This window comes from Macaca fascicularis, chromosome 19 (assembly GCF_037993035.2).
Source record: "Macaca fascicularis isolate 582-1 chromosome 19, T2T-MFA8v1.1".
Classification (NCBI taxonomy): Eukaryota; Metazoa; Chordata; class Mammalia; order Primates; family Cercopithecidae; genus Macaca; species Macaca fascicularis.
In genome coordinates this window covers 48,735,546-48,762,702 of record NC_088393.1, presented here as the reverse complement: position 1 = coordinate 48,762,702, position 27,157 = coordinate 48,735,546, and the positions used below count along the sequence as shown (strand labels likewise).

Genomic DNA, 27,157 nt, shown 5'->3' with positions numbered 1-27,157 from the left:
GCGTGTGGAGAGGGAGGTGTCTTGTGTGTCCTGGAAAGAGAGGACTGTGGTGGAGGGAGGTGGGTGGCTCTGAGCTCTGCTGTCCTTGGGGAAGGCTCCAGGGGGACCCTCCCTCTCCGTATCTGTGGGCTGAGCTGTGACTTAGGGCCTGTCCGTGTTCTCCCTGACTGTCCTGGGTGGTCTCCGTCCTCTGCGAGGCTGACTGTCCTGTGGTCACCCCACGTTCCCCATGGTGGTACCAGGAGGGAGTCGGGAGTTGCACAGGGACCCCTGGCAGAACATGGTACTCATAGAACCCAGAAAGGTACAAGGGAGAGATCAGAAGGGTCTGTTGGAGCAAGGGATGGAAACCAGGCTCCACCTACACTTCCTTAGCAAAGCCAGGTTCCTGTCCAGGGGAATCCATTTTCTGAGTGTTGTCTGTCTGCGATGTCGCCCCCTGGAGGGCAAAACGAGACCTGCGGCCTTGTCTGGAACTGCCCTAGGGATGTTGACCAGGGTCCACGTGGTGTGAGCTGACCCTGAACCCTGGATTAGGCTGCAGGGTCGGGGCGGCCCAGGTTCTATTCCATGCAGGCCTCTGTCCTCCCTTCTGAAGCTCCGGGAGTTGAGGACTCGTCCCTGGGGCAGCCGTGGGCACTTGCTGGCCTCCTCCCGAGCTGGTGCCAGTGCCCCTGTGTCCACAAGGAACAGACTCTGACTTCCGGGGGCCACACGGAGGTGATATGCTTCTTTTTAGATATCTCCCACACATTTAACCAGTATTTATTGAGCATCTGTCTCATGTCAGGCACTGGACTGGGCCCTGGGATTCCACAGAGAGCAGGACAGGCGTGGACCCTGCATCCACAGAGTTTTCCTGTAACAGGGAAGCAGGCGCTCAGTGAACTTCGTGGGGCTGAGGAGTTAATGGTAATGAGAGAAGGGCTGTGAGATGACAGCATTGGGGGCGTCGGAGCCTGTGAGAGACTGAGCTGTCCGGACATCACAGGGAGCTGCCCTGGGAAATGCCCTTTCAGCTGAGCCTTGGGAAGAAGGGGGTGTCGGGGACAGGAGCTGCCTGCAGAGGGAGCGGCCTCAGGTGGGCGGCCGCCGGGCTGCAGGGAGGAGCTGACAGAGTCTGTGTGGGGAGCTCGGAGGGCGAGGAGGACGTGGGCCGAGGTGACCCTGGTGAGGGTGGACCCTGCTGGGCTGTGGGACCGGTTGAAGGAGGTCAGCAGCCTCTGGGGAGGCTCCAGGTTGGGAGGAACTCTGCCGCCCTCTGGTGGACGGGGAGGGAAGTGGGGACAGCAGCGACCCCAGACCAGGCTGTTTTACTCAACACTGATCTGTAGACGTTGAACACGGGTCATGCACGTGTTGTGACTTTGTTTTTGTCTGCAGGAAGCTGCACTGTGCATGCCCCCAGGGGCAGTGATGTCTGGGGCTGAGCGCTGTGCGGGGATCTGGGAGTAGAAGATTGTATTAGTCTGTCCACGCATTGCTATCAAGAAATACCTGAGACTGGGTAATTTATAAAGGAAAGTGGTTTAATTTGCTCATCATTCTGCAGTTGTACAGGAAGCATAGTGACTTCTGCTCCTGGGGAGGCCTCAGGAAACTTACAATCATTCTGAACGGTGAAGGGGAAATAGGAACGTCTTACATGGCAGAGCATGAGTAAGAGAGAGAGAGAGAGGGGAGAGGTGCTACACATTTTTAAAGAACCAGATCACGTGAAACCTCTATCACAGAAACAGTGTCAAAGCAGAAAATCCACCCACATGATCCAATCACTTCTCACAAGGCCCCACCTCCAACACTGGGGTTTACAATTTGACATGAGATTTGGGCGGGGACATAGATCCAAATCATATTAGAGAGGGAAGGGCATGAGGGGAAGGTGAATGTCAGGGGAGCAGAGAGGAGCAGGGGCAAGTCAATCTCACTTCTTATTCCCTGGGGACCAGAACAGGGGATCCCGACTCTGGGGGCACAGCACCACACACTCTCTGTGTCCCTGCATCAGGGGAGGTGAGAGTTTGTTCCCTGTTCATGGGACCTGGCCTCACCTGCTGAGATGTCTTCACACTTACAGTCCCACCCTGGGCTGCAGCCACAGACTGGCCTGTGTCCTCCTCTCCTCTCCTGCCCATTCCTGGGGTTTTCTTCCTGCGCCATCTTCTCCCATCTGTGGCTTCATCTGCCCCTGTTCCAGGCAGCTACCCCTGGATCATTGCCCTGTCACCATATCTGGGCTCACTGGCCTCTGCCATTTGTTCTGAGCCATGAGCCCTGAGCCCTGTGAGCGAGGAAGGGTGAAGCTGGGGGGGGGGGGGTGGGGGGGGGTGGGAGCTGTCCAAGGTGCTGCCCTCTCTGGATAACCTGAGTAAGGGACCCTGATGTGTCAGCAGGGAGGAGGCTCCGGGAGGGAGCTGTGTCAGGGATGCCTGGATCAGGGGGTGGGGGCACCTACGCCAGGGTGAGCTGGACCTGTGAACTGCAGGGACCCCGTTCTGTGTCATCCATCAGCTCCTCCAGCCCATCTTCCTCTCTGTAGCTGATTCTCTGGTGTGATCCCTGAGCCCATGCTAGAGTCCTCCTCACAATGCCTGATGGTTAGAGCTGTGTGTGGAGACTTAATGGGGCGGGGGGTCTCGTGTGCTCACACAGAATGCCCCGGGAACAGGCTTCATGACCTTCCTTGTCCCAACCCCACAACAAGATCTGGACAGTGGGCTGGGTCAGATAAAGTCAGAATCCATGAGAAGGGGGTATGTCCTGGCAGTGCTGAGGTTTGTGCCTCAGTCTCTTTGCAGATATATTTGTGTTGTGCATCTGCAGTTGGCTGGGAAGCCTCATGTCCTTACATCCTCGGTTATTGCTGTGCAGAAGGTCATGAGGGGCCTGTACATGGGTACAATGAGGACCGTCTGATTAAGACGGATGTATTTTACATGGTGGACTTTCCCTCTCCCAGTGTTTTTTAGATGTAGTAAAATATATAAGATAAAATATGCCACATTAATCACGTTAAGTGTACAATTAAATGCCATTAATTACATTCACAATATTCTACTTTCTCACCGCTATATTTTTTTCCAGAAAATTTTCATCATCTCACATAGAAACTTCATACTATTAATCAATAACTCCCCACTTTCCCCTGCCCCTAGTCTTTGGTAGCCACTGATGCTACCTCTATTTTTTTTTTTCTTGAGGCAGAATCTCGTTCTGTCACCCAGGCTGGAGGGCAGTGGTATGATCTCGGCTCACTGCAACCTCTGCCTCCCAGGTTCCGGCAATTCCCCTGCCTCAGCCTCCAGTGTAGCCAGGATTACAGGCATGTGCCACCATGGCTGGCTAATTTTTGTGTTTTTAGTAGAGACGGGGTTTCACCATGTTGGCCAGGCTGGTCTCGAACTCCTGACCTCAAGTGATCCACCCACCTCCGCCTCCCAAACTGCTCGAATTACAGGTATAAGCCACCGCGCCCAGCCATTGATGCTATCTCTATGAATCTGCATAGTCTACATGTTTCATATAAGTGAAATCATACACAGGTATCATTTTGCTTCTTGGCTATTTCTCTGAGCATAATGACTTTAAGGTTCACCCACATTATAGCTTCATTCCTCTCTATGGGTGAGTAATATTCCAATGTACCTCATTTCTTTACCCATTAATCAGTTGAAGGACATGTTTTTTTTTTTTTCCTACATTTTTGCTACTGTGAATAGTGCTGCAATAAACATATACCTAGAAGTATCTTTTTGAATCTTTGTGATTATTTCTTTGGGGTATACTTAGGAGCAGAATTGCTGGGTCATATAATTCAATGTTTAATTTTTTTGAGAAACAGCCAAATTGTTTTCCACAGCTTGCTGCGCAATTTTATCTTCCCACCAGTAATGTACAAGAGTTCCATTTTCTCCACATCCTTGTCAACACTTGTTATTTAACATCTTAAAAAAGTACAGCTGTCCTTGTAGATGTGAAGTGGTATCCTACTGTGAGTTGGATTTTGATTTCCCTGATGGCTAATCAAGTTGGACATGTTTTTGTGTGTTTATTGGCTATTTTCATATCTTTTGTTGGATAGCTGTTTATTCCAGTTGTTCACTCATTTAAAAAACTGGTTGGCCAGGTGCGATGGCTCACACCTGTAATCCCAACACTTTGGGAGGCCAAGGCGGGTGGTCTGGAGTTCAAGACCAGCCTGGGCAAGATGGTGAAACCCCTCTCTACTAAAAATACAAAAAATTAGCCAGGCATGGTGGTGGGCGCCTGTAATCCCAGCTACTCAGGAGGCTGAGGCAGAGAATTGCTTGAACCTGGCAGGCAGAGGTTGCAATGAGTTGAGATCATGCCACTGCACTCCAGCCTGGGCGACAGAGTATAACTCTGTCTCAAAAACAAACAAACAAGCAAAAAAAAAAAAAAAACCCACAAAAAACAAAAACAAAAACAAACCAACAACAAAAAAACTGGTTATCCTTTTATTATTGAGTTGGGGTAATTCTTTATATATACTTGATACAAATCTCTTATGAGATATATGATTTGCAGATTTTTCTTATTCTGTGGCTTTTCTTTCCACTTTATGATATCCTTTGAAGCACAACACATTTTTAACTTTGATGAATTTCATTTATCTATTTTTTCTTTTGTTAGTTGTGCTTTCGATGCAATATCTAAGAAATCATTGCCTTATCCAAGGTCATGAAATTTTACCCTTATTTATCTGTTCTTCTAAAAGCTTAATACATGTTTCGATTACATTTTCGTATTTGATACAGTTTGAGTTAATTTTTGTATGGGCTGCAAGGGAAGTGTCCAATGTCATGACTTTGCATGTGGTTATCCACTTGTCCCAGCACCATTTGAAGGGAGTATTCTGTCCCCATCGAGTAACCTTGCCACTCATGTCAAAGATCAATTGACAGCAGTTGTAAGGGTTTATTTCTCGTCCCTTAAGTCAATTCCATTGGTCTATATGCCCAGGCTTATGCCAGCACCCACACTGTTTTAATTAGTATAGATTAGTAGTCAGATTTGAAACTGGGAAGTGTGAGTCCATCGCTTTTGTTTTTTTCTCCCCAAGATTATTTCAGTTATTTTGTTTTTTTTTAAATTGTGTAGCTCAAGTTTAATGGTTTTTAATAAGGGGCCATTTCCCCCTTTCAGGAGAATTTGGCAGTGCCTGGAGACAATTTAAGAAACCTTTATCTAAGTAGATAAAATATCTTCCGTTTATTTGCTGAGTTGCTAGGTGAAAGCGTGCATTGCCTCCCATGGAAGAATTGAGAGACCCTGGAAGCACTTGTCCACATGGTGAGGGACAGTCAGTTTCATGATGATGGGCACAGAGGACATTGTTTGGGACACAATGTTGTTGGTGGAGCTGTACGCATCTCTACCCCTTTGTTTCTCCTTATTGCCTGTGTCTCCACTAGACATAGTAGATGCTTGTTTATAGTATCTACTATATGTTATAATCCTTGTTTATCTTCTGGAGTCTGGGTTTTGTTCCATCTGTCAGCTGGAGCTGGAGGAGGCACCTGGCAGGGCAGTGACCCCTGTAGGGAGAAGGGCTCTGTGGTGTGAAAGTAGCTGGGACCCAGAGGCACCTAGATGGCCTAACTGTTAAGAGCCTTGGCCAGCAGGTAGGTGTCCTAGGCACAAATGTGCCCACTGGACTGGAGGAAGGTGAGAGGCCATGGGTATTCCATGTCCTCTCCCAGCTTCCCAGCTCCTGGGTTGGTGCTGTCCTGCAGTAGGCAGGGGGTAGATGGGAATGGCCGCACATTAGGCTGGAAAACATGTGGTTCTCTCAGGCACTGTCACTGCAGAGGCCCGGTATGGGCACATGGGAGAGACCACCCTGTTCTCATCAGGGGCTTAGACACTGGTGTTCCCGCTCCTGGTGCTGCCTGGCCCTCAAGGAAGAGTGGCTCCTGGTCAAAGCGCCATCTCTCTCTCTGAGGCCTCAGCATGGTTTCACTGGTGCAGGGGTCTGGATACACCTCAGAGAGAGAGGCTCTGCAAAGCTTAGACACTGGTGTTCCCGCTCCTGGTGCAGGGGTCTGGATACGCCTCAGAGAGAGAGGCTCTGCAGAGCTGGACACCTGCTGGGGATGCAGAGGGGCCCCCACCACGCTCAGGGGGAGTAATCCTGAGGGTCCCAAGGCTCCTCACCACTACCAGGTGCCAAGAAACTCCCAGCAAATTGGGGCTGCCTTGTGGCAAAGCACCTCCAAGCCTCGCTGCCTGCCATGTGCAGTGATTGGTGGATCCCAGTTGGGGGCTTCTTAGCAGGTGGTCACAGATTCAGGGCTGGACCTGGTGCTCACAGTCTCTGTGTAAAATATGTGTTGTAGACCCCAGGCAGGGTTCTGTGGTGCGGTTTCAGATGTTCACGGATATCTGCCCCAGAGGAGTGGGCAGTAATTTGACTTCCAGAAATTCCTGACGTCTGCAGATCTGGGCGACAGCCAAGTGTTCAAGATTCCAGCGACCATTGGTGTGAGGGCACAACGTAAGCATCAGGGGCACTGCTGAGGCTCACCACCCTCCAGGTTGGTGCCCCTGGGAACAGGAGCGACATTCTGGGAACACAGCTCTACTAAGGTTAGGCTCCCTAGCCCCCTACTTTAACCAGGGAAGTTCAGGCCTCTGCTCTTCGTGATGCTGGTTGCAGACAGCTAACTTTGGGGAGGGGGCCCAGGAGCTGCCTTTAGTTTTGCATTTAAGATTTAAAGGGAGAAAGGACAATACATTCTGCCAGGGAACAAAAATTACAGGCAGCATATTGACTGAAGGGCACTCCTGTCATCACTGCAACACACATGGAATGCTTTTTCTAAGAAAAAAAATATCTGATTTAGTTTTACCAGCAACTGTGATACATGCTTTACTATTCTGGTTTGCTGTTAATGTAACTTTTGTAGTTTTAGCACTGGTAACAATTTTTTGTGGGCTGTCTTAGGATTTTAGAGTCTCATTCATTCACATAAAGGTCTTCTTCTCTCTGAATAGCAATGCAGAGTCTCTTTTTCTATTTTCTCTGCTTATTCCTATACACAGATTACAGTCACATTTTCCCCAAGAGGTGGAAATCATCTGACTACCAGAAAAAGTGTCCAAATGCCGGTAAGGTAACGATGATGGGGCCACAGGTGGAGGTAATTCAAAGAGGTGTGACAAAATTTATCTTGAGAACCTTCTCCTCAAAGTCACATGCAGAAGGCACCTCTTAGGCCTGTCACATTGTTGGAACGGATAAGGGACAGAAATTCAAGGATCAAATCCAAGAGTAGGCAACAGATTCTTCCCAGTGTCTAAGAGGTGGACGGGTGAATGGTGAGAATGTTAAAAACACCCTTCTTCTCTTCCTCCTAATGAGGGAGCACCCAAGGCTCTCAGGAAACAGAGAGGGACCAGGGCTGGGGACGCAGGACACTGTCACCACACAGGGGCTGGGAGTGAGATGCCAACACTGTCCAGTCAGTGATTACATTTATTTAGGGGGATAGATTCCTCTTTAAGGAACGATATAAAAGTATATGAATTTGAACTTAAAGAGAAAAAAAAGCATAAAGCATTTCTAGCCTATATTTTTCCTCTTAATAAGACATGTTTTCTAATGACAGATGTGGTTATGTTCATGTCTGAGATGTCTCCTAGATGGTGAGAGCATCAAAGTGGACAGTCCACTGCCTTGGACTGTGGGCTCATGTCACACATTTCTCTTTCCAAAGTCTACAGAATTCCCCACATCCCACTTTGTAATGTAACCCAGTGAGTGCCATTCCAGTTTGTGGTTACAGGCCCTTGGAAAACCCACTCTGTTCCTGTTGTGAGGTACAGGCAGCCGCGTGGCATCAACTCTACATATGTCTTCTCCTGGGACATCAAACTGCTGATTAAGTAAAACTGTTTTGAAAGATGTTGAAGTCTTCAGTTTCTACCCCTCTCACACTTGTGATTCTTCTCCCAAGAGGTGAAGGATTTCGCTGGTGAGTCACTTTTAGAGACTGATGTAGATCGGTGATTCCGCCAGAGGCAATTTCGCCCTCTAGGGGACATTTGGCAAAGTCTGGAGACATTGTTGGTTGTTAGAGCTTGGGGAGAAAGTCTTGCTGGCATTCAATGGGTAGAGTCCCCAGATGGTGCTGAACACCCTACAACTTACAGAACCCCACTAGCACGACCACCCCAAATGTCAATGCTGAGGAGTGGAGAGCTCTGCTGTACCCTCTCCCGGCCTCCCTAGGGCTTCCCCTTACTTGCTCCTCCCATCTCTCCAGACCACTCCCCTACCTCAGCCCCCTCTTTGCACCTCAGTCCTCTCCACCTGAGCCTTAGTACAAGGCCAGCCCTGATCTCTCAGCTCTCCAGGTCCCTTTTTGCTCATTAACAGGAGGCGCCCACTAGAGGGCGCCCTGGCCCTTCTTGGAGCGCACGTCCTCCCTTTCCTTCCTGAGACAAATGTGGCTGCTTTTACTGCCACAATCCCAGCCCTCCACACTCTAGATTTGCTCAGGGGGCAGCTCCTGGACAGGCATCAGGGACTCAAGGGAGGACCCTCAATCTGGAGATTTTGGTGACATGGACTGGAGACCCGGAGCCACCCCAGAGCTCATGTCATTGGGGGAGGGGCTGGAGCTACACACTCAGGGTCCAGATGCCCCTGCTCTGTGTGGGCACTGCAGACATAGCCGTGCGCCTGTGTCCCTAAAAATTCTGTCACTCAGGATCTGTGTCCAATGGCTTTAGCTAGGCTGCTGTGGAAACTTTCACACTGGGACTTTCCCAGTGGGGGATGAGTCTTCCCTGGGATTTCAAGGTGGGCCCTCAGCTGGAAGAATCAGGAGGTATGTGGCAGCCTCCAGGGTGCAGGATCCCCTCAGGGACAGAGGGAACCGGTGGCCTCCAGGCCAATCCGTTACCCCGAGAGTCAGGCTCCCGGGCATGGGGGGCGTGTGATCCTCCCGACCCCACCTCCACAGGACCCCGTTGCTGGGTGGTCTGTGGGAATGTGACCTCCACTCCTTGCAATGCAGGAGAGGGACCCCAGAGGCCCTTTTGTGTGGAGTGAGACAGGAAGGATGCACTCTGGGGCAACAGTTGTGTCCCTGGAGGTGGGAGCTGTGAGAGGATGGGCAGCAGGGAGGCGCACAGCCCACCTAGTGCTGCAGGCTTCATCAGGGGTGGGAGCATTTCCTTGAAGCACTCAGCCTTGTCCAGAACATTCCAGAACTTCCCACTTCAGTACTTCTTTCCCACTGAGGCTCCTCAGGTCTGTCCCTGAACTCTCAGCTGAGCCTCCTGACCTGTCTGAAGCCCTGAGCCCTGTGTCACCCTCTGCCCCCGTCATCTTGTGAGGCTCTGTGGGACTCCCAGCTCTCCTGACACCCTTAGTCTTCAGAATGGAGGCCAAGTCCTGCCTTCCTGTCAGTCATGGGGCCAGCTCTAGGCTGCCTCGTCCTGACCATCAGTCACCCCCAGAAGGGGCGACAGTTGTGCTGAGGGGAGGAGCAGGGACAGGTGTCAGCCACCCTGTGCACCTGCAAGTCAGAGTGGGGGAGTGGGAGGACCCCAGGAGTGACTGAACTTCCTGATTTAGAGGGTGCTAGCCTGTGCTTAGGGAATTTGAGATTTAGTAGAAAAAGGAGGGTTATTTCCTATTTCGTAGGCACAGTAGTTTAAGTTTGGAATCACAGATTCCCCTTGTATGTCACTGTCAACCGCAGTCCCACCCACTGGGGCACGAAATTCGGAATCCACACCCTGGCCCAGGGCGGGCACAGGGGCTCCTGTGTCTGTGCAGCTGCTGCAGGAAGATGTGCTCTCTGTTGGGAAGAGTGCTCTTGCCTCCCTGGAGGGCAGTACCCAGCTCCCTGCAGCCCCCTCCCTGGAGGCCCCACCCTCTCTGAGTTTACCCCCTGCCTAGCCCCATCTCAGCCCACCCAGGGTCTCTGAGTTGATGGGGCCCAGGGCACTGTGTGGGTCATTCACGCTGTTTGCTCTGCCCGTGAAGCCTGCCTGGTGCTGTCCAGGATCCTGCACTTTCCCTGAGTGTGTGTGTGTGTGTGAGTGTGTGTTTGTATGTGTGATGGGCCTACACACAGGTGAGCTCTCAGGGTGAGGGAATTTGAGTCATTTAACAAACATTTATGTAAATGCAGGAATCATGGAGCAGGGCTTCTTCTTATGATAGACGATAGTTTGTGCTGTAGGTTGGACCACCCTTCCTAACTGCTCATGGCCTCTCTTTGCACCGACTTTGGGTCCCATCACTAAAGGGGATGCTGTTCCCCTCCTTCCACATTGGTCTTGGGCTTGGCCATGTGACTTACCGAGGCTGATGCATGCAGAGGAATGGTCTGGGTCAGTCACAGCCTTGCCATGGGGGCCTGGCATGGTGTCCCCACTCTCTCATGATCTGCCACGAGAACAGGGTCCCCTGGTGGCCCCTTCATCTCGGGTGCATTCAGGGATCCTGCTGTGTGTCACATCCCTGAGGTCCCCTCAGAGTCACCCTAGGAAAGGCCTAGAGTGCCGGCTCTTCCCATGCGGGCTCTGAGGTCGGAGCCTGGTTGCCCCCATCCAGGGAGCCGCCTTCCCTTAGGCCTGGGTGTCCTCAGGAAACTCTGACCCCAGCAGCTCTGCTCTCCAGCCCCCATGTCTCTGGCCTCAGCTCCTGCCATGTGTGGGCATCACAGGGCTCTGTCCTGACCTCATGCTCTCCCCACGTGGTGGCCAAAGGAGAGCCTCTGCGGGAGGTTGAGGCCCATGGGTTGGAGCCTGTGTGGCCATCACAGGCAGCCTTGCCTGGGGCTGACTAAAGGGACGTTATGGTGATTCACTGGGAAGATGGGTGCTTGCTGGAGCTGTATGGACATGTTTACCAGGTGACAGAGGTCCCTGTTTTCATTACTTGCCATTGGCGCCTGCACTATCTCCGTCATGATGGAATGATGTGGAATTTCAGGCAAGGCCAAATTGCTTCCGTTCTGCTAGTTGTATTTTTTTCTAGCTAATCTGTCTATGTAGTAAAGGCAATGACTGATTTTCCGGTGTTAAAATCATCTTGCATACCTGGGGAATAAACTCAACGCAGTAAATCCTGGCTCCTTTTGGTCATGTTTTGTTTGTGGATTTTCCCTCTGTTCCCAGGTAGGGCCTGCAATTTTACTTCCTCATTGTGTCCTGGTCTGCTTTTGACATGAAGGTTTTACTGCCACAAAAGTGAGTTAATGAGTATTTGTGTTTCCTGTCCTCTGGGAGAGTTGTGTAAGTTTGATAAGAGCTGGTGTTTGTTTTGTGGATCTTTTTTTGTTTAACCCAAAGAGATTTTATCCTTTTTTTTTTTTCCTAGTCTGGCTCTGTCGCCCAAGCTGGGGTGCAGTGGTGCAATATGCTTATGCAACCTCCGCCTCCTGGGTCCAAGCGATTCTCCAGCCTCAGCCACCCTAGTAGCTGGGATTACAGTCACACACCACCATGCCCAGCAAATTTTTGTATTTTTAGTAGAGGGGAGGTTTCACCATGTTGGCCACGCTGGTCTCGAACTCCTGACCTCAAGTAATCTGCCCACCTCAGCCTCCTAAAGTGCTGGGATTACGGACATGAGCCACCACGCCCAGCTGATTTTACACTTCTTTTCCAGTGAAGTAAAATGAACATAGCAGTAATGTCTGCATTCCTTTGTGCTCATGAAAGCCCTGCCCAGATTAAGATATGGCACATTGCCTGCACTAAGTGACACTCCCATGACCCTCACAGCCATTGCAGGGCACAGGTCACCTCCACTCTGATCTCTAGCAGCAGAGTTGGATTTTCCTCTTGGAAACTTTATAGAGGTGGAATTGGTGATCATTTTCTATCAGCGATTGACTCCTTTCTTTCAACTCTATGTGTGAGATCATCCATGTTCTGTGCAGCAGCAATCCCTTCCTTTCTCATGTTCTAAAATATCCCTCAGTTTGAATGCACCACAGTTTTATCCCCTGCACTGTTGCACATTTGGACTGTTACACTTTTTGATTCTTCTGAACCATGCTGGAATTTGACACAGATTCTCCTGCCCGATAGCTGAACACATCTAAATTTCCACAAGCAACATCTCCACGTCCAGTTGTTCCAACTCTTGGTGTTGTCAATTCATTGAGTTTTAAGCTTTCTCATATGGATGGATGAAGATTTGATGATGAGATTTGAGACATCTGTTTGTTGGTTGAGATTTGGGAAGGAGGAGGAAGTCAGAGGAGGGGCAGGAGCTGCCTTCATCTCTGGACAGAAAGATCCTTGCTGTGCCTCACAAAGCAGAGACCCTCAAGGTCCTGAGTTCTCAAGGACAAGCATGTGCTGCCCCTGCCTGCCCCAGGCACAGCCTTGAGGCCTGGTCTCCCAGGAAGAAAGAACTGGCCTCCCCTGGGTAGGGACTGTCCGCACATGTACTGTACCTGCAGGGCCTAGGGCTGGGGTTTTGTTGTGGTTTCAGGGTAACTGGGACGGATGCAGAAGTCACTGTCACCACCCAGTGTCGACCCTCTCAGTGGCAAAGGGAGGAGCTGGGGTTCTGTCCTCATTGCCCAGTCCTGGAGACCAGGGGTGTTTCCTGATGTGCCTTTCAGACTCTGATGAGAGTGTCCCCAGAGACTCAGCTTCTCCCAACACCTCTCAGGGAACAGGTCCAGGCCAGGGCTGTCCAGGGCATCTGGAGAAAGACCCAGAGTGGCTGGAGCAGAGAGGGTAGGAGGTGGGCAGAACCAGCAGCATCTGGCTGGGTAGAGGCACCCCTTCTTGGGCAGTGCCCCTAGGTTGTGACTATGGGAGGGAACGCGGCAGAGCCCAGGGAATCCCATGTGCCCACTCCCACAGACCCCCCATTCCTATCCCCCTCTCTGATGGGGCAGCCTCTCCTGACATCCATCTCCCCATCTGGGCTCCTGTGCCTCTTCAGACCAGGTCCTGCCTGCCCTTAGGCTTCTCTCTTGGGTGCCCCCAGCACATGCCATGACCCCTCCCAGCAACACAAGCTCCTGGCTTTACATGGACTCCCCAAAACCCACTGGGTAGATGTGGTCGGATTCCAGATGTTCCTTGAGGGAATCCCAATGGACAAAGGGAGAGGCCAGCCCAGGTGGGCCCTGCATGCCCATTCATCAGTCACCTGTCTGGGTGGGACACTGGGGTCCTCCTATCCTGGGATCCCCTGTCCTGCTCCTTCTCTAGCTGAACCCCGGCCAGCTGGTTCTATGGGGCATGGAATCCCCTACCCCATATACAGAGCAGGAAGCCACATGTTCCCACTCTCGTTCGTGGGACCTCATCTTACTTGCTGAGATGGCTTCACACTCACAGCCCCACCCTGGGCTGCAGCCCCACAGAGCCTGTGTCCTCCTTTCCTGCCCATTTCTGGGTTTCCCTTCCTGCATCACTTCCTCCCTGTGGCCCCACCTGCTCCTGCTCCGGGCATCTGCCCCTGGGTCACTGCCTGTCACCATCTCTGGGTTCACTGGCCTCTGCCATTTATTCTTTGCCCTGAACCCTGTGCGGGAGGAAGGGTGAAGCTGAGATGGGTGCTGTCCAAGGTTCTGTCCTTTCCGGACCGCTTAACAGTGAGGGACCCTGATGTGTCACCAGAGAAGAGATGTGTGTCAGGAGTGCCCAGATCATAGGGGGCAGGAAAGGCTCGGGGAACGAGGGAGAAATCTATGATGGGGGAGACTCAGCGTCCTATTTTTGGAAGCATATGCTGCTTGCAAGAGACTCTACTTATTCATAAAGATACTAACACACTGAAGGTAAAGGGGTAGAAAAAATATTCCATGCAAGTGGAAACCAAAAGTGAGCAGGAGTAGCTATATTTATATCTGTCTCTGAGGATGGGTGTGGGGAGACTTGAGGGGTGACAGGTGGCCCTGAAACCTGATGTCTCTGCTAAAAAATCTCTGGGTGGGTCCTTAAGGAGGCCCAGGAATTCTGCTGAGGAAGAGGAGGGGGAACTCCCCAGAGAGAGGGAGGAGGAGGAGGCACAGAGCCCCAGCCCCATCCCTGGATTCTGATTTCATCAGCCTCTGCTCCCTTATTCTGAGGACTTTTGGGGTCAAGTGGAGCCTTATCCACTCGGACACCCTGCCTCTTGTGAGGATACACGGACACGAATCCTCCCTTCTACCCATACATGCTCCAGCCAGCCCTCAGGTGTGAATACTGTGCAAGATTCCCCTAAGTGCACACAGAACTTGGCCTGACATAAGACTACAAATCTGGTTTTGATGATTCATTGGGGATAGACTAGAGAAGAGCTTGTGTGAGAGACACCTAGAATGTAAAGCATGCAGCAAACATGTGATCAACGCTTAAAGATCATGCTGAGTTAAACCCATCCTTTCTCCGTCTACACTTTCTTCATTGTCCACCAGAGGGCGGCAGAGTCCCTCCCGGCCTGGAGCCTCCCCAGGGTCTGCTGGCCTCCCTCAGCTGGACCCACAGCTCCCCCAGGGTTCACCCTCACCAGGATCACCTCGACCCACCTCCTCCTTGGCCTCCAAGCTCCCCAGATGAACTCTGTCAGCTCCTCCCTACAGCCCCGCAGCAACCCAACTAAAGTCACTCTTTCTGCAGACAGCTCCTGCCCCTACATCCTCTCCTCCCCAGGGCTCAGCTGAAAGGGCATCTCCCAGGGCAGGTCCCTGTGATCCTCAGAGCACATTCACAGCCCTACTCTCATTATCGTTAGTTCCTCAGTCCCACGACGTTCACGGAGCGCCATGCCTTGCTCCAACAGACCCTTCTTGTCTCTCATGTTCCTGCTGTGTCCCACCTCTTCCTTCCTGGGGCCTCTGAGGACCCCGCTTTGCCAAGGGTTTCTGTGCAGCTCCCCATTCCCTCTTGGCACCACCCATGGGGAAGGCGGAGTGACCACAGGACTGTCAGCCAGACAGAGGCTTCCAGGTCAGGTAGAACATGGAAAGGACCTGAGCCACAGCTCATCCAAAAGACAGGGAGAGGGACGGTTTCCCTGAAGCCTTTCCCAAGGACAGCAGACCTCAGAGCCATACACCTCCCTCCACCACAGCCCTCTCTTCCCAGGACACACCAGATGCCTCCCTCCATACCCAGGAGCTGTAGCTCCTCCTGAGACCCCTGGGCCTTGGTTTCTGTGCCTGGGCCAGAGGCCAGGCTGGTGATACTGGAGACAGAGGGCTGGTCTCTCCCCAGTCATCCCCCAGTGAACCCCCTTCTATCCCCCAGAGCCACCTCTGTCACCTTCCTGCTGGGCATCATCCCAGCAGAAACCCAAGGCCCAGCTGGGTTTCTCTGTCACAAGGGAAATAATCCCCCTGGTGTGACAGACCCAAGGCCAGAACACAGCAGAGGTCAGCGCTGGGAAAGATTGGTTGTCCTCCCAGGGGACAGGGGTCCATCAGCCTTGCTTCTCATAGCTTTGTCTGGGGAACTGAATATAGACAAAAGGGAAAGAGGAAGAAGGACAAAAGAGGCAGGAATGAGAGGGGAGGGGACAAAGGACTCCTGAGCAGAGACCCCACCCCTGGACCATGTGATCTTGGAAAGTGCTCCTGTCCTGGGAGGAGGCTCAGCACAGAGGTAGGAAGGACAGCAGAGCTGGCAATCACAGCAGCCCTGACAAGAGCGTTCCTGGAGCCCAAGCTCTTCTCCACAGAGGACAAGCAGGCAGCAGAGACCATGGGGTCCCGTTCAGCCTGTCCACACAGAGCATGCATCCCCTGGCAGGGGCTCCTGCTCACAGGTGAGGGGAGGACTTCATGGGAGTGGGTAGGAGGAGGGCCAGAGAGACTGGCTGGGGTCTCCTTGGGGGAACGGGGCTCTGAGAGGGACAAAGGGCTTCTGTTGAAGCATGAATATGGGAGAGGACACCAGAGAGGGACAGGAAACCAGAACAGGAAAATCACATTGAACTGGAATTGGAAAGGGTCAAGAAAATCTCACGTGTTCTCTTTCCCTGGTTAATTGTCACTAGTTGCTACATTTTGAAACATGGTAATAATAACTATATCAAATGACACTTCAAATAAAAACATAACCAGGGCATAAAACATTGTCCCTTGCCACCAACCTCAGACATTGGAAAATAAGCCCCAGGATGTGGAGGGCCTTGGGAACTCTCATGAGCTCATCCACTGGAGCCTGCAGCCTGTCCCAGGCACTGGGGTGCAATCCAGATCACACAAGTCCCTGCCCTCACAGAGCTCACACTCTCATGGGGAGGAAGACAGACAGGCAAAGAGATCTAGGATGTGAAGTCAGGTGTTGACAAGATCCCTAAAGGGAATAGAGCAGGGAAAGGTCAGACAGGGAACACCCAGGGCCTCTAGAGAAGGTGTCAGGGGAGGGGTCTCCCAAGGATGCCCTGATGTGAGCAGGTCCTGCAGTGTGGAGAGAGCCATGCAGATCCCTGGGGAAGAGGATTCCAAACAGGGAAATGTGAAGGTCAGAGATGCTGAAGGAATGGGGTCATGGTGCTTACATTGACCCAGTAGGACACACACACACACACACGCGCACACACACACTCTTCAAGATGGGGGTGGGTGAGGAAACCTGCCTACTCAGGATCCAGGGCCCCATCTTTCCACCCAATATTGACTGATGCTCTCTTCCCCTCCTAGCCTCACTTCTAACCTTCTGGAACCTGCCCACCAGTGCCCAGACTAACATTGAAGTTGTGCCGTTCAATGTTGCAGAGGGGAAGGAGGTCATTCTGCTAGTCAGTAATGTGTCCCACAATCTTTATGGCTACAACTGGTACAAAGGGGAAAGGGTGCACGCCAACTATCGAATTATAGGATATGTAACAAACAAAGGGGAAAATGCCCCAGGGCCTGCACACAGTGGTCGAGAGACAATACACCGCAACGGATCCCTGCTGATCCAGAACGTCAGCCTCAGTGACCCAGGAATCTATACCCTACACGTTATACGCGAAGATCTTGTGACTGAAGAAGTAACCAGGCAATTCTACGTATTCTGTGAGTGATTCCTCCACGACATCTGGGTGCTGGGGGTCAGTTCTACTTCATACACACGGGATTGTCAGGCCTGGGTTGTGCCCGTGTCCCCATCTACACTTTATCCTGTGTTGGGGTTTGGGCATTTAGTGAAGGACACATACGGGGGAGACAAACTTCAACAGATCAGAATCCCTTTCCTGCATCCAGACCCTGCAGATACTTGCTGCAAAGGAAGGACAGTCTGATGGGGGTCGGGGGACTCAGCAGGAGGGGATCAGTCCCAACCAAGATTCTGTGCTCTCCCCCTGAAAAAGACCCTGGAGAACCGGGTCAGAGCCTGGCCTGAGGGGTCCCCTGGAATCCTCACAGAGAAGCTCAGCCCTGGAAGCACAAGTCCCAGATCCCTGTCCCAGGGCTCTTGACTCCAGGTGACCCTAAGGAACCTGTGCCAGGGCTGGGTTGTGGCCTCCTGGGTTGAACTGACTGAGAGCAAGGATTTGAGCTGTTTGAGGATCATGGCTCACGGAGCTGGTCACCAGCCTGGTCAACCCCAGGGCCTCATCTGGGCAAGGACAGAGCCTCATCCTTCACCTGAGACTCAGCCTGGAAAGGACAGATGAACAGGATTACTAGGACCTCAGCCCCCTGGATGAGGAACTTAAGAGAGGTCCTAAGGGAGTCAGTGTCCTCAGGGGGAGAAAGGGAAGAAGAAAGATTCTGCTTTAAGTTCCTTGTACACCAGGAATCAGGTCCAAATAACCCACTCCTGGGGGCAAACAATCAGAGATGCTGCTTATTTGGGCAGCTCTTCTACGCAGGGCTCTCGTCCAGGTAATCGTGATTATTTCAAGGTGAATTCACAGACAACAAGGCAAGCCAGAGACCATTTACGCTTTATCTCATTTTGTTAAAGGAAACTGAGGCAGAAGGAAATACAGCCACTGAGGCAGGCTCTCACAGACTGGACAGACACATCAGAATCCCCAGGTCTGTGTCTGTAGCTACAGAGCTTCCTTCCTAGGCATCCATGCCAGAAGTGGGAGATTCTGGTCTGGAGAGTGAGGAACAAATGGAGGATTAGTTTTTACTTAGAACTGAATCTCCTGCCTCAACTAACAGAGTCAGTGCTGGGAATATCCAGGCCTCTCCCTTAGATTTACATTCCTACCCGCCCTGGACCTGAAATCCTGTGCTTCCTGATGTGTTGGTGTCACTTCCACAGGAGGATAAAGGAAAGGACTTTGCTTTCTTTCCCCACTCACACCCTGCCCAAGCCAGGGCCCAACGTGAGACACAGTAGTTCTCTCATGAAGGAGGCAGGGAATGAATGGAGGAATGCATGATCCATAATCTCTTCAGAGACTGGAACCTGATGCAGGATCCTAGGAGGCTCTGGCACCTGTTCCCTGTCCCTCCAAGGGGCTGAGGCCCATGTTCCATCCCTTTTATCCCCTGCCCCTAAAGCCATCCCAGTGGGAGACTGAGACAGGAGGGTGTCTTGAGCCTAGGAGTTCAAGACCAGCCTGGGCAACATAGCAAGATCCCTGGCTCTTAAAAAACAAAGAAACAACCCAGGTGTTGATTCTTATGACTGTGTAAATGCTTGGTCATGGGACGGGGATGAGCAACTCCTCTCTTCACTCTCTACACTGACTCACCAGGGGGCCAGAGGCAGGACAGGTGTGCAGTCCCCAAAGCCCATAGGTTCATTCCACCCATTTTACTACCAACTCCATCCTCGTCTTGCTGCGGGGCTTAGGTCCTCCAGTCATTCCCGGGACCTCCTCCAGGTGCAGCGGGCCAGGTGTGTGCTGTCTGATGGGTTTGCTCCCCATTCCACATACACCTGTGTCCTCATGATGACACTATCATCATAAGGTGGGGTCCCTTGGAATGGGAACTGCACCAGCCCCGTCTCACTTAGACTCTGTCTAGTTTGGATGAATTTGATCAAACTCTAGTTGTGTTTCCTTAGGTTGAGAGAAAAGGAAGAAAGTATTTCTCATGCCTGTGTTGGGCTTTCCTCCGTTTTGCTGGCTCTGCACAGGAGAGCTGGGGACAGGGAGCTCTCTGTAACTTTCCTAATATAACATACATCTCCTCTCCTAACTTGCCTTCATTTTTCTTTTTTTTTTTTTGAGACGGAGTCTCACGCTGTTGCCCAGGCTGGAGTGCAGTGGCGCGATCTCGGCTCACTGCAAGCTCCGCCTCCCGGGTTCCCGCCATTCTCCTGCCTCAGCCTCCTGAGTAGCTGGGACTACAGGCGCCCGCCACCGCGCCCGGCTAATTTTTTGTATTTTTAGTAGAGACGGGGTTTCACTGTGGTCTCGATCTCCTGACCTTGTGATCCGCCCGCCTCGGCCTCCCAAAGTGCTGGGATTACAGGCTTGAGCCACCGCGCCCGGCCTTGCCTTCATTTTTCTTGTTATGTCATTGAGAATCCTCAGATTTTCAGCCAGCCCCTGCTTGCCTCACTCACCCTTTATCTTCGTTTGGACTCTGCTGTGCTTTCCTGGCGGTCACTAGCTCTTGTCAGTCACCATCAAACACCCGGGCACTATCAAACACCTGCCCCACCTGGAGGCCCTGCAGTCTGAGTACTAAACTCACCTCTAGACTTTTTCCTGGTTTCCTCTGCTATGTCTCCTCAAACACCCATTGTTATCATCACCCGTCTCTGGGATACCCTTGAAAAAAAAAGGCTCAGAGAAACACGCCATGGCTGGGTGGTATAGGAGTGTTCAGCTGGAAGGAACTCAGCTCCTGCACATGCCAGGTGAGGACCCCAAAAGGCCAGGTAGGCAGTCATCAGGAAAGGACCAGGAGAGGCACCAGGGGCTGTGACTCATGGTCCCGGGTATGTCCATGACCCAAAGCTGCTGCACAATTTACACTTGAGAAAGTCTGTGCTTCTCTAAGACAAATCGGGCAGCCTCACAGTCTCTGAGCTCTCAGATCATTGTGCACCTGTCTTGTGATACACACACCTGCCATGGGCTTTTAAGGACTTGAGTGGGCTTAGAGGTGGGAGATGCGAACTCTGATTGAAAGATACCTATAGGGAAACCAAGGGTGCCACACAAGGCAATCTTCTCTCTGTTATCTGCACAGCGGAGCCACCAAAGCCCTCCATCTCCAGCAACACCTTCAATCCGGTGGAGAACAAGGATATTGTGGCTTTAACCTGTCAACCTGAAACTCAGGACACAACCTACCTGTGGTGGGTAAACAATCAGAGCCTCCAGGTCAGTCCCAGGCGGCTGCTCTCCGTTGACAACAGGACCCTCGTTCTACTGAGCATCACAACGAATGACAAAGGACCCTATGAATGTGAAATACAGAACCCAGTGGGTGCCAGGCGCAGTGACCCAGTCACCCTGAATGTCCGCCGTGAGTATCTTCTGTTCCTCTGTGGCCCAGGCTGCCAGCCCAAATCCACGCAGCCAGAGGCCAGGCCTCTCAGTCCCTCTCGGGTCCAAGTACACAGACCCTCACTTCTAGTCACCCAGGCTGGCCATGACTTCCAGCCCCAAGCAAGCCTGGGCAGACCCAGCCTTGACCAAGAGTATGAGAGGAGGGGCTGCTCCTGCCCTGGGAGGCTCAGGGTCCACAGCCTGTGATGGGAGAAACAAGCGAATGTCTCAGGCTCTGCCTCAGTGAACACAGTCGGGGTTTGGTTGGGACTTCAGTACTGTGATTTGGGTAAGGGGGATACCGCGGCCCTTCCACAGACCAGGAGCTTCCGCTTCCCTCTAAGGACATCACTTATGGCTTTATTCTCTTTGCTCCAGGAGGCTCGGACACCCCTGCCATTTCTACCCCAGACATATCTTACCAGTTAGGAGCAAACCTCAGGCTCTTCATCCCACCCACACAGTATTTTTGGCTGAGTGATGGAAAGCTTCTGCAACACATGCAAGAGCTCTTTATCCCCAAAGCACTGCAAAGAATAGTGTATCCTATACCTGCCATGCCCACAGATTGGCCACTGGCCACAATAGGACCACAGCCAAGATGATCACAGTCTGTGGTACATCGACCCCTGGACCATTGGCATCGTATTTTGAGGTGGGATCTCTCTGGTGTTAAGGAAGAGCTGAAGAAAATTTTCTTTTCCAGCCTGTGTCCCAAGGGCACAAGCAGATCCCAAATTCTCCCCTCTGAACCCTCTCACTGTGTCTCTGCAGACCCTCTTCCCTGTGCTTCAGTAATTTCTCATGGCTGATTACGGATCCAGCCTGGAATGTGGGGAGGGGGCTCCCTCAGCCCCAAAGCCCCATGTAGTGGAAGGAGCTTCACAGAGGGGAAAGCAGGAAGGGTCCTTAAGGGTTCTCTCGGCCATCAATACGTCCCTTTTTGTCACCAATTTGCGTTCTTTTGCCTAATTCATGATCTACAAGGAACAAGGAGGCTTTGAAACAGGCTCACACTTTTTCCCCAGATGAGAGGAGGAAGCCCCCTTGGATGAGGGAGGAGCAGCTCAGACTCTGCTCCCTGCTCTGCTCTTGGCTCACCTGGTGACTGGCCCTGCCCTGACTCCACCTGGGGTGGGACCTGGGTGTGTGGAGAAGGTGCTTGGGTGACCTGTCCTGAATCTGGCTAAATTGAGCTGCCAATAAAAGGCAGAGCCTCTCCTGGGTTAGGCTTCAGGGAACTGGGAGGAGAGGGAGCCCCGGGGCAGACTCTTGAGCTATGGCCTGGCTCTGAAGTCACTGGCTTTATGAGGCTGTGGACACAGCATAGAGCACAGCTAGTGATGAACATTTGGAGAAATAGGGAGATTTAGCCACTGGGGCTCTGCATGGGAGGAAAGGGGCAGGGCCACAAGATGTGTATTTATAGCGAGGGCAAGAGTACCAGCCACTATATATTCATAAAGGTGAAACCCTCATAACCTGAAATTTACCATATTAGCCATTTTACATGTACGGTTTAGGGCTGGGCGCAGGGGCTCACGCATGTAATTCCAGCACTTTGAGAGGTTGAGGTGGGTGGCTCGCTTGTGCTGAGGAGTTCAATACCAGCCTGCACAACATGGTGAAACCCTGTCTTCACAAAAAATTAGCAAAACATGGTGGCACATGACCTGTGGTTCCAACTACTTGGTAGGCTGAGGCGGGAGTACCACTTCAGCCCAGAATGTTGAGGCTGCAGTGAGCCTTGATTGTGCCACTGAATTCCAGCCTCAGTAACAGAGCGAGACCCTGTCTCCAAAAAGTATGGTTTAGTGATACCAATTATATTTATACTGCTGTGCAACCATCACCGCTATCCGTTTCCAGAACTTTTTCAACTTACCATACTAAACCTCTGCACTCAATAAACAATAACTCTCCACTCCTTCTAGCCCTAGTCCCTGGTAGCCATTATTCTACTTTCTGTCTTCCTGTAATTGACTATTTTATTAATAAGTACCTCACATCAATAGACTTACACAAAATTTGTCCTTTTGTGTCTGGCCACATTTCACTTAGCATAGTGTCTTCAAGGTTCATTCACGTTGTAGTATGTATCAGAATTTGAGTCTCATGACTGTGTAAATGCTTGGCATTTTATTTTATTTTATTACTTGTTAAGATTGAATGAGTTTCCATTGTGTGAATATATTTCATTTTGCCTCTTGACTTATCATTCAGTGTACTTTTGGGCTGTTTCCACATTTTGGCTATTGTGAGTAATGCTGCTATCAACGTGGGTGTATGAATATCTTTTCAAATCCCTACTTTCAGTTATTTTGGGCATATGACCAGCAGTGGAATTGCTGCATCAAATGGTAATGCTTTGCTTAATTTTTTTGAGAAACGGCTTTGCCATTTTCCACTGTGCCTGCACCATTTCACACTCCCATCAGCAATGCACAAGAGTCCCAATTTTCCTACCTCCTCAAAACACATGTTTTGTGTTTTCTTTTCTTTCTTTTTTTATTAAATCCTAATGTGTGTGTGGTGGTGTGTCATTGTGGTTTTGATTTGCATATCTCTAAGTATTAGTGATGTTGAGGATCTTTGTGTGGGCTTATTGGCCATTTGTATATCTTACTTGGAGAAATCTCTGTTTTAGTCCTTTTCCCATTTTTAAATTGGGTTTTTGGAATTTTGTTGTTGAGTTATATTAGTTCTTTATATATTCTGAGAATTAATCCCTTATCAGATATGTGATTTGCAAGATTTTTCTCCCATTCCATGGGTTGCCTTTTCACTTTCTCGATAACGTCCTTTGATATAGAAAAGATCTTACTTTTTATGAAGTCAAATTTATCTATTTTTTTTTTGTTGCCTGTGCTTTGGGTGTCATAGCCAAGAAATCATTGTGAAATCCAATGTCATGAAATTTTCCCCCTATGTTTTCTTCTAAGAGTTTTACAGGTTTAGCTCTTACATTTAGGTCTTTGATTCATTTTGGGTTAAGTTTTGTATATGGTGTTAGGTAAAGATTCAACTCATTCTTGTTCATGGATATCCAGCTTTCCCAATATCATTTGTTGAAAAGACAACTCTTTCCCTATTGAATGACCTTGGTACTCTTGTCAAAAATAATTTGACCATATATGCAAGCATTTGTTTCTGGGCTCTCCATTCTATTCCATTCATTTCTATGTCTTCCTTTATGCCAGTACCACACTGTGTTGATTACTGTGGCTTTGTAGCAAATGCTGAAATCAGGAAGTGTGAGTCTTCCAGCTTCATTCTTTCCTATTATTTGACTATTTAGAGTACTGATATTCCATATGAATTTTAGGATACATTTTTCTATTTCTGCAAAAAATGCCACTGGGATTCTGGTAGGGATTGCATTAATATTGTCATCTTAATGATATTAGATCTTCCACTATGAAAATGGAATTTCTTTCCATTTATTAATATATTCTTTAATTTCTTTTGGCAACGTTTTATCATTTTCAGCTTACAAGTTTTTCACCTCCTTGGTTAAGTTTGTTCCTAAGAACTTTATTCTTTTTGATGGTAATGTGAATCAATTCTTTTCTTAATTTCTTTTCAGATTGTTCATTGTAAGTACATAGGAATACAACTGTTTTTTGGCTGGACGCGATGGCTTACACCTGTAATCCCAGCACTTTGGGAGGCTGAGGTCGTCAGATCATTTAGGGTCAGACGTTCGAGACCAGCCTGACCAACGTGGTGAAACCCCGTCTCTATTAAAAATACAAAACAAAACAAACAAACAAAATTAGCCAGATGTGGTGGCACATGCCTGTAATTTCAACTACTTGGGAGGCTGAGGCAGGAGAATCATTTGAACTGGGGAGGCAGAGGTTGCAGTGAGCCGAGATCGTGCCACTGCACTTCAGCTTGGGCGATAAAATGAGACTCTGTCTCAAAAACAAAACAAAACAAAACAAAAGACAGAGGAAAAAAAGAAAAAAGAAATACGGCTGATTTCAACTGATTTTTGCTTGTTGATTTAGTACCTGCAGTTATACTGAATCTGTTTATTAGTTCTAAAATTTTGTTTTAATCTTTAGGGTTTTCCACACGCAAGTTCCTGTCATCTACAAACAGAGTTCATTTTACTTCTCTCTGATTTGGATGTCATTTCTTTCTTCTTGCCTACTTTCTCTTACTAGAACTTCCAATACTACATGGAATAGAAGTGGCAAAAGTAGGCATTCTTGTCTTGTTTTTTGTCTTAGAGGGAAAGCTTTCAGTTTTTCTTCCTGGAGTATGATGTTAGTGTTGGGCTTTTCAGATATTGGCTTTATTATGTTGAGGTTGTTTCCTTCTTTTTACAATCTGAGTGTGTTTATTATGATAGAATGTTGAACTTTGTCAAATTCTTTTATTGGTTCAGTCTCCCTAGTAGTTATTAGTCTATTCAGATTTTCTGTTTCTTCATGGTTCCATTTAGAAGGTTTTATGTTTCTAGGAATTTATTTTATCCAGGTTCTCTAACTTGTTGGCACATAATTATTCATAATACTCATAACACTTACTATTTCTGTAAAATTGGTAGTAATCACTTTCATTTCTGATTTGAGAAATTTCTATCTTCTCATTTTTTTTTCTTAGTTGATCTAATTAAAGGTTGTGAATTTTGTTGAACTTTTTTGAAGAACCACCTTTTGGTTTCATTGCTCTTCTCTACTGTTTTTCTAGTCCACTCGAAACTTTATTATTTCCTTCATTAGCTATCTTTGGGTTTCATTTGTTTTTCTCATATATCCTTACGTTGTGAAGTCAAGTTGTTGATTTGAGATCTTTCTTCTTTTTAAATGTAAGTATTTATAGTTATACATTTCTTGCACAAGATTCTTAACTTCTATGAGCCTTAGATTCCACAATTGAAAATTGCAATAAGGTGCCTGCTTCACAGTACTGTTTTGAAGATTTAATGTAATGATCAATGAAACATTCAGCAAAGTGCCACATGCAGAAGAAATGTTTCATAAATGTTAGCTACTGTTAAAGCTACCATTATTATTAGCCTTGAAGTCAGGTAGTCTTAGAGTCAAATCCTAGATCCACCTGTCACTAGCTGTATGACATTGGGTAAGTTTTTTCACCACTCTAAGCCACCTCTGTTTTCTACCTGACACTGTTATTTTACAGCTCAAATGAGATACATGTAAATAATTTAACATAGGGACTGACACATAGGAAGTACCCCTCAACAGTAGCTAATATTAGCGATTATTAATCATCGGTCTGAGTTGACTGATGACTGATGAGAAATTAAGCCCAAATTATTGCAACAGAAATAAAGAAGAAACAGAGGCAGAAGGTATTATATATACATTATATATATATTCACATATATACACACATATATACGTATACATATACATGGGAGAAAGAGGCATTTACACAAAAAATCCACTTGGATATGGTTACTGATTGATATGGGAGAGGGAAAAGAACAGAGTTAAATATGAAGTCTCAAGCCTGGTATGTGAGTTTTCATTCAGTGAGATGCAGCCAAGATGGGATTAGACACACAATATAATTTTGAGAGAAAAACACCTGTGAGGGAAAGTGGGTTGGGAGGGGGAGGAACCTGGGAGAGTCCTCAGATCATGATGCAGATGTGATTCCTGTGGAGGGGAAAGAGAAAAAAAAGAAAGTTTTAGATTGCAGTGCAGTTCTAAGAGAGTTTGTGCAAGACTGTTGGGAATTCTTCAAGCCCATCACCCTTCAGAGCAAAACAGAGTCTTACAGAACTTGACTTGCTTTCACACACCTGCTGGGAGCCTGTGGGAAGCGAGGTCTCTGTGCAAAGGAGGTGGTGAATTCAGAATGCACTAACTGCCACAACTGAGACACGAAGAAAAAAAATGCAACCATGAAAAAGTGGGAAGATTTAATGACATATAAGATTAGCAATCAGTCTTTCTCAAATTTCAAAGCCTTCAAAAATATCTGAGTGTAAAAAGGTCAGGATAGAATAGACAGAAGACTGGTCATCAACCTGGAAACCTGGTGAGATGAAAAACCTGCAAGAATTTAGTTGGCAAATCATCTCCCAGCAACCTTCCCACAGAAATAATGTATTCCTTGAAGGAACAAATAGAAACGACTTCATGCTGAGAGTTGGTTCCTGGGGTACCCCACTGTAAAATAAGATCACCTTCATTCCTTCTCTTTCTTTCCATGACAGATGAATCAGTACCAGGAAGTTCTCCTGACCTCTCAGCTGGGACCGCTGTCAGCATCATGATTGGAGTACTGGCTGGGATGGCTCTGATATAGCAGACCTGGTGTAGTTTCTGCATTTCAGGAAGAGTGGCAGATATTATGACCTCTCTTCTTATCCTATTTCCTGCAGGACTGACTGCCGTGCTTGGGAGAGGGAAAGGACTTCTTCACCTGTATCTGGGACTAGATCTCCTCCTCCTCCCATTACACTCCTGCTTCTCAGCACTCATTCCTGCAGGTCTCTTTTTCCCTGGTCTTCATTCTTCCTGTACTCCGCTGTATCTTGGACATGACTACTTCCAGCCTCTGCTCATTTGTTTCCCCAGTTCAATACACTGTGAAAGCTTCTTGGTCCTTTTTAAAACATCTTTCACTTGTGCTTTTCTCTCCATTACCATAAACCTCAACAACTGCTTGAAGTCCTGCTTGACTTCTTGTCTCCAGTCTTTGAATGCTTCCTAGCATATGACTGCTTCATTACCTTCCTAAAATCACCTACTCAAGAACCTGCAGGGGCCTACT

At 49.2% G+C, this 27,157-nt stretch overlaps 1 protein-coding gene across 1 annotated transcript; it reads left to right on the top strand.

The window, feature by feature from the left end:
- Positions 1-15,699: 15,699 nt before the first annotated feature.
- On the top strand, positions 15,700-26,756 carry CEACAM7 (CEA cell adhesion molecule 7). The gene is made up of 4 exons (XM_065535574.1): positions 15,700-15,763; positions 16,644-17,003; positions 20,097-20,375; positions 26,598-26,756. The coding sequence occupies exons 1-4, from the start codon at positions 15,700-15,702 to the stop codon at positions 26,687-26,689; spliced, it is 795 nt and encodes a 264-aa protein (XP_065391646.1). The 3' UTR covers positions 26,690-26,756.
- The last annotated feature ends 401 nt before the right edge of the window (positions 26,757-27,157 follow it).

Bases quoted from the DNA above. Each gene is read 5' to 3' on its own strand.
- CEACAM7 (XM_065535574.1), top strand. From the start codon at position 15,700: ATGGGGTCCCGTTCAGCCTGTCCACACAGAGCATGCATCCCCTGGCAG. The intron at 15,764-16,643 runs GTGAGGGGAGGA...TTCCCCTCCTAG, and splicing joins GCAGGGGCTCCTGCTCACAG to CCTCACTTCTAACCTTCTGG. The intron at 17,004-20,096 runs GTGAGTGATTCC...TTATCTGCACAG, and splicing joins CAGGCAATTCTACGTATTCT to CGGAGCCACCAAAGCCCTCC.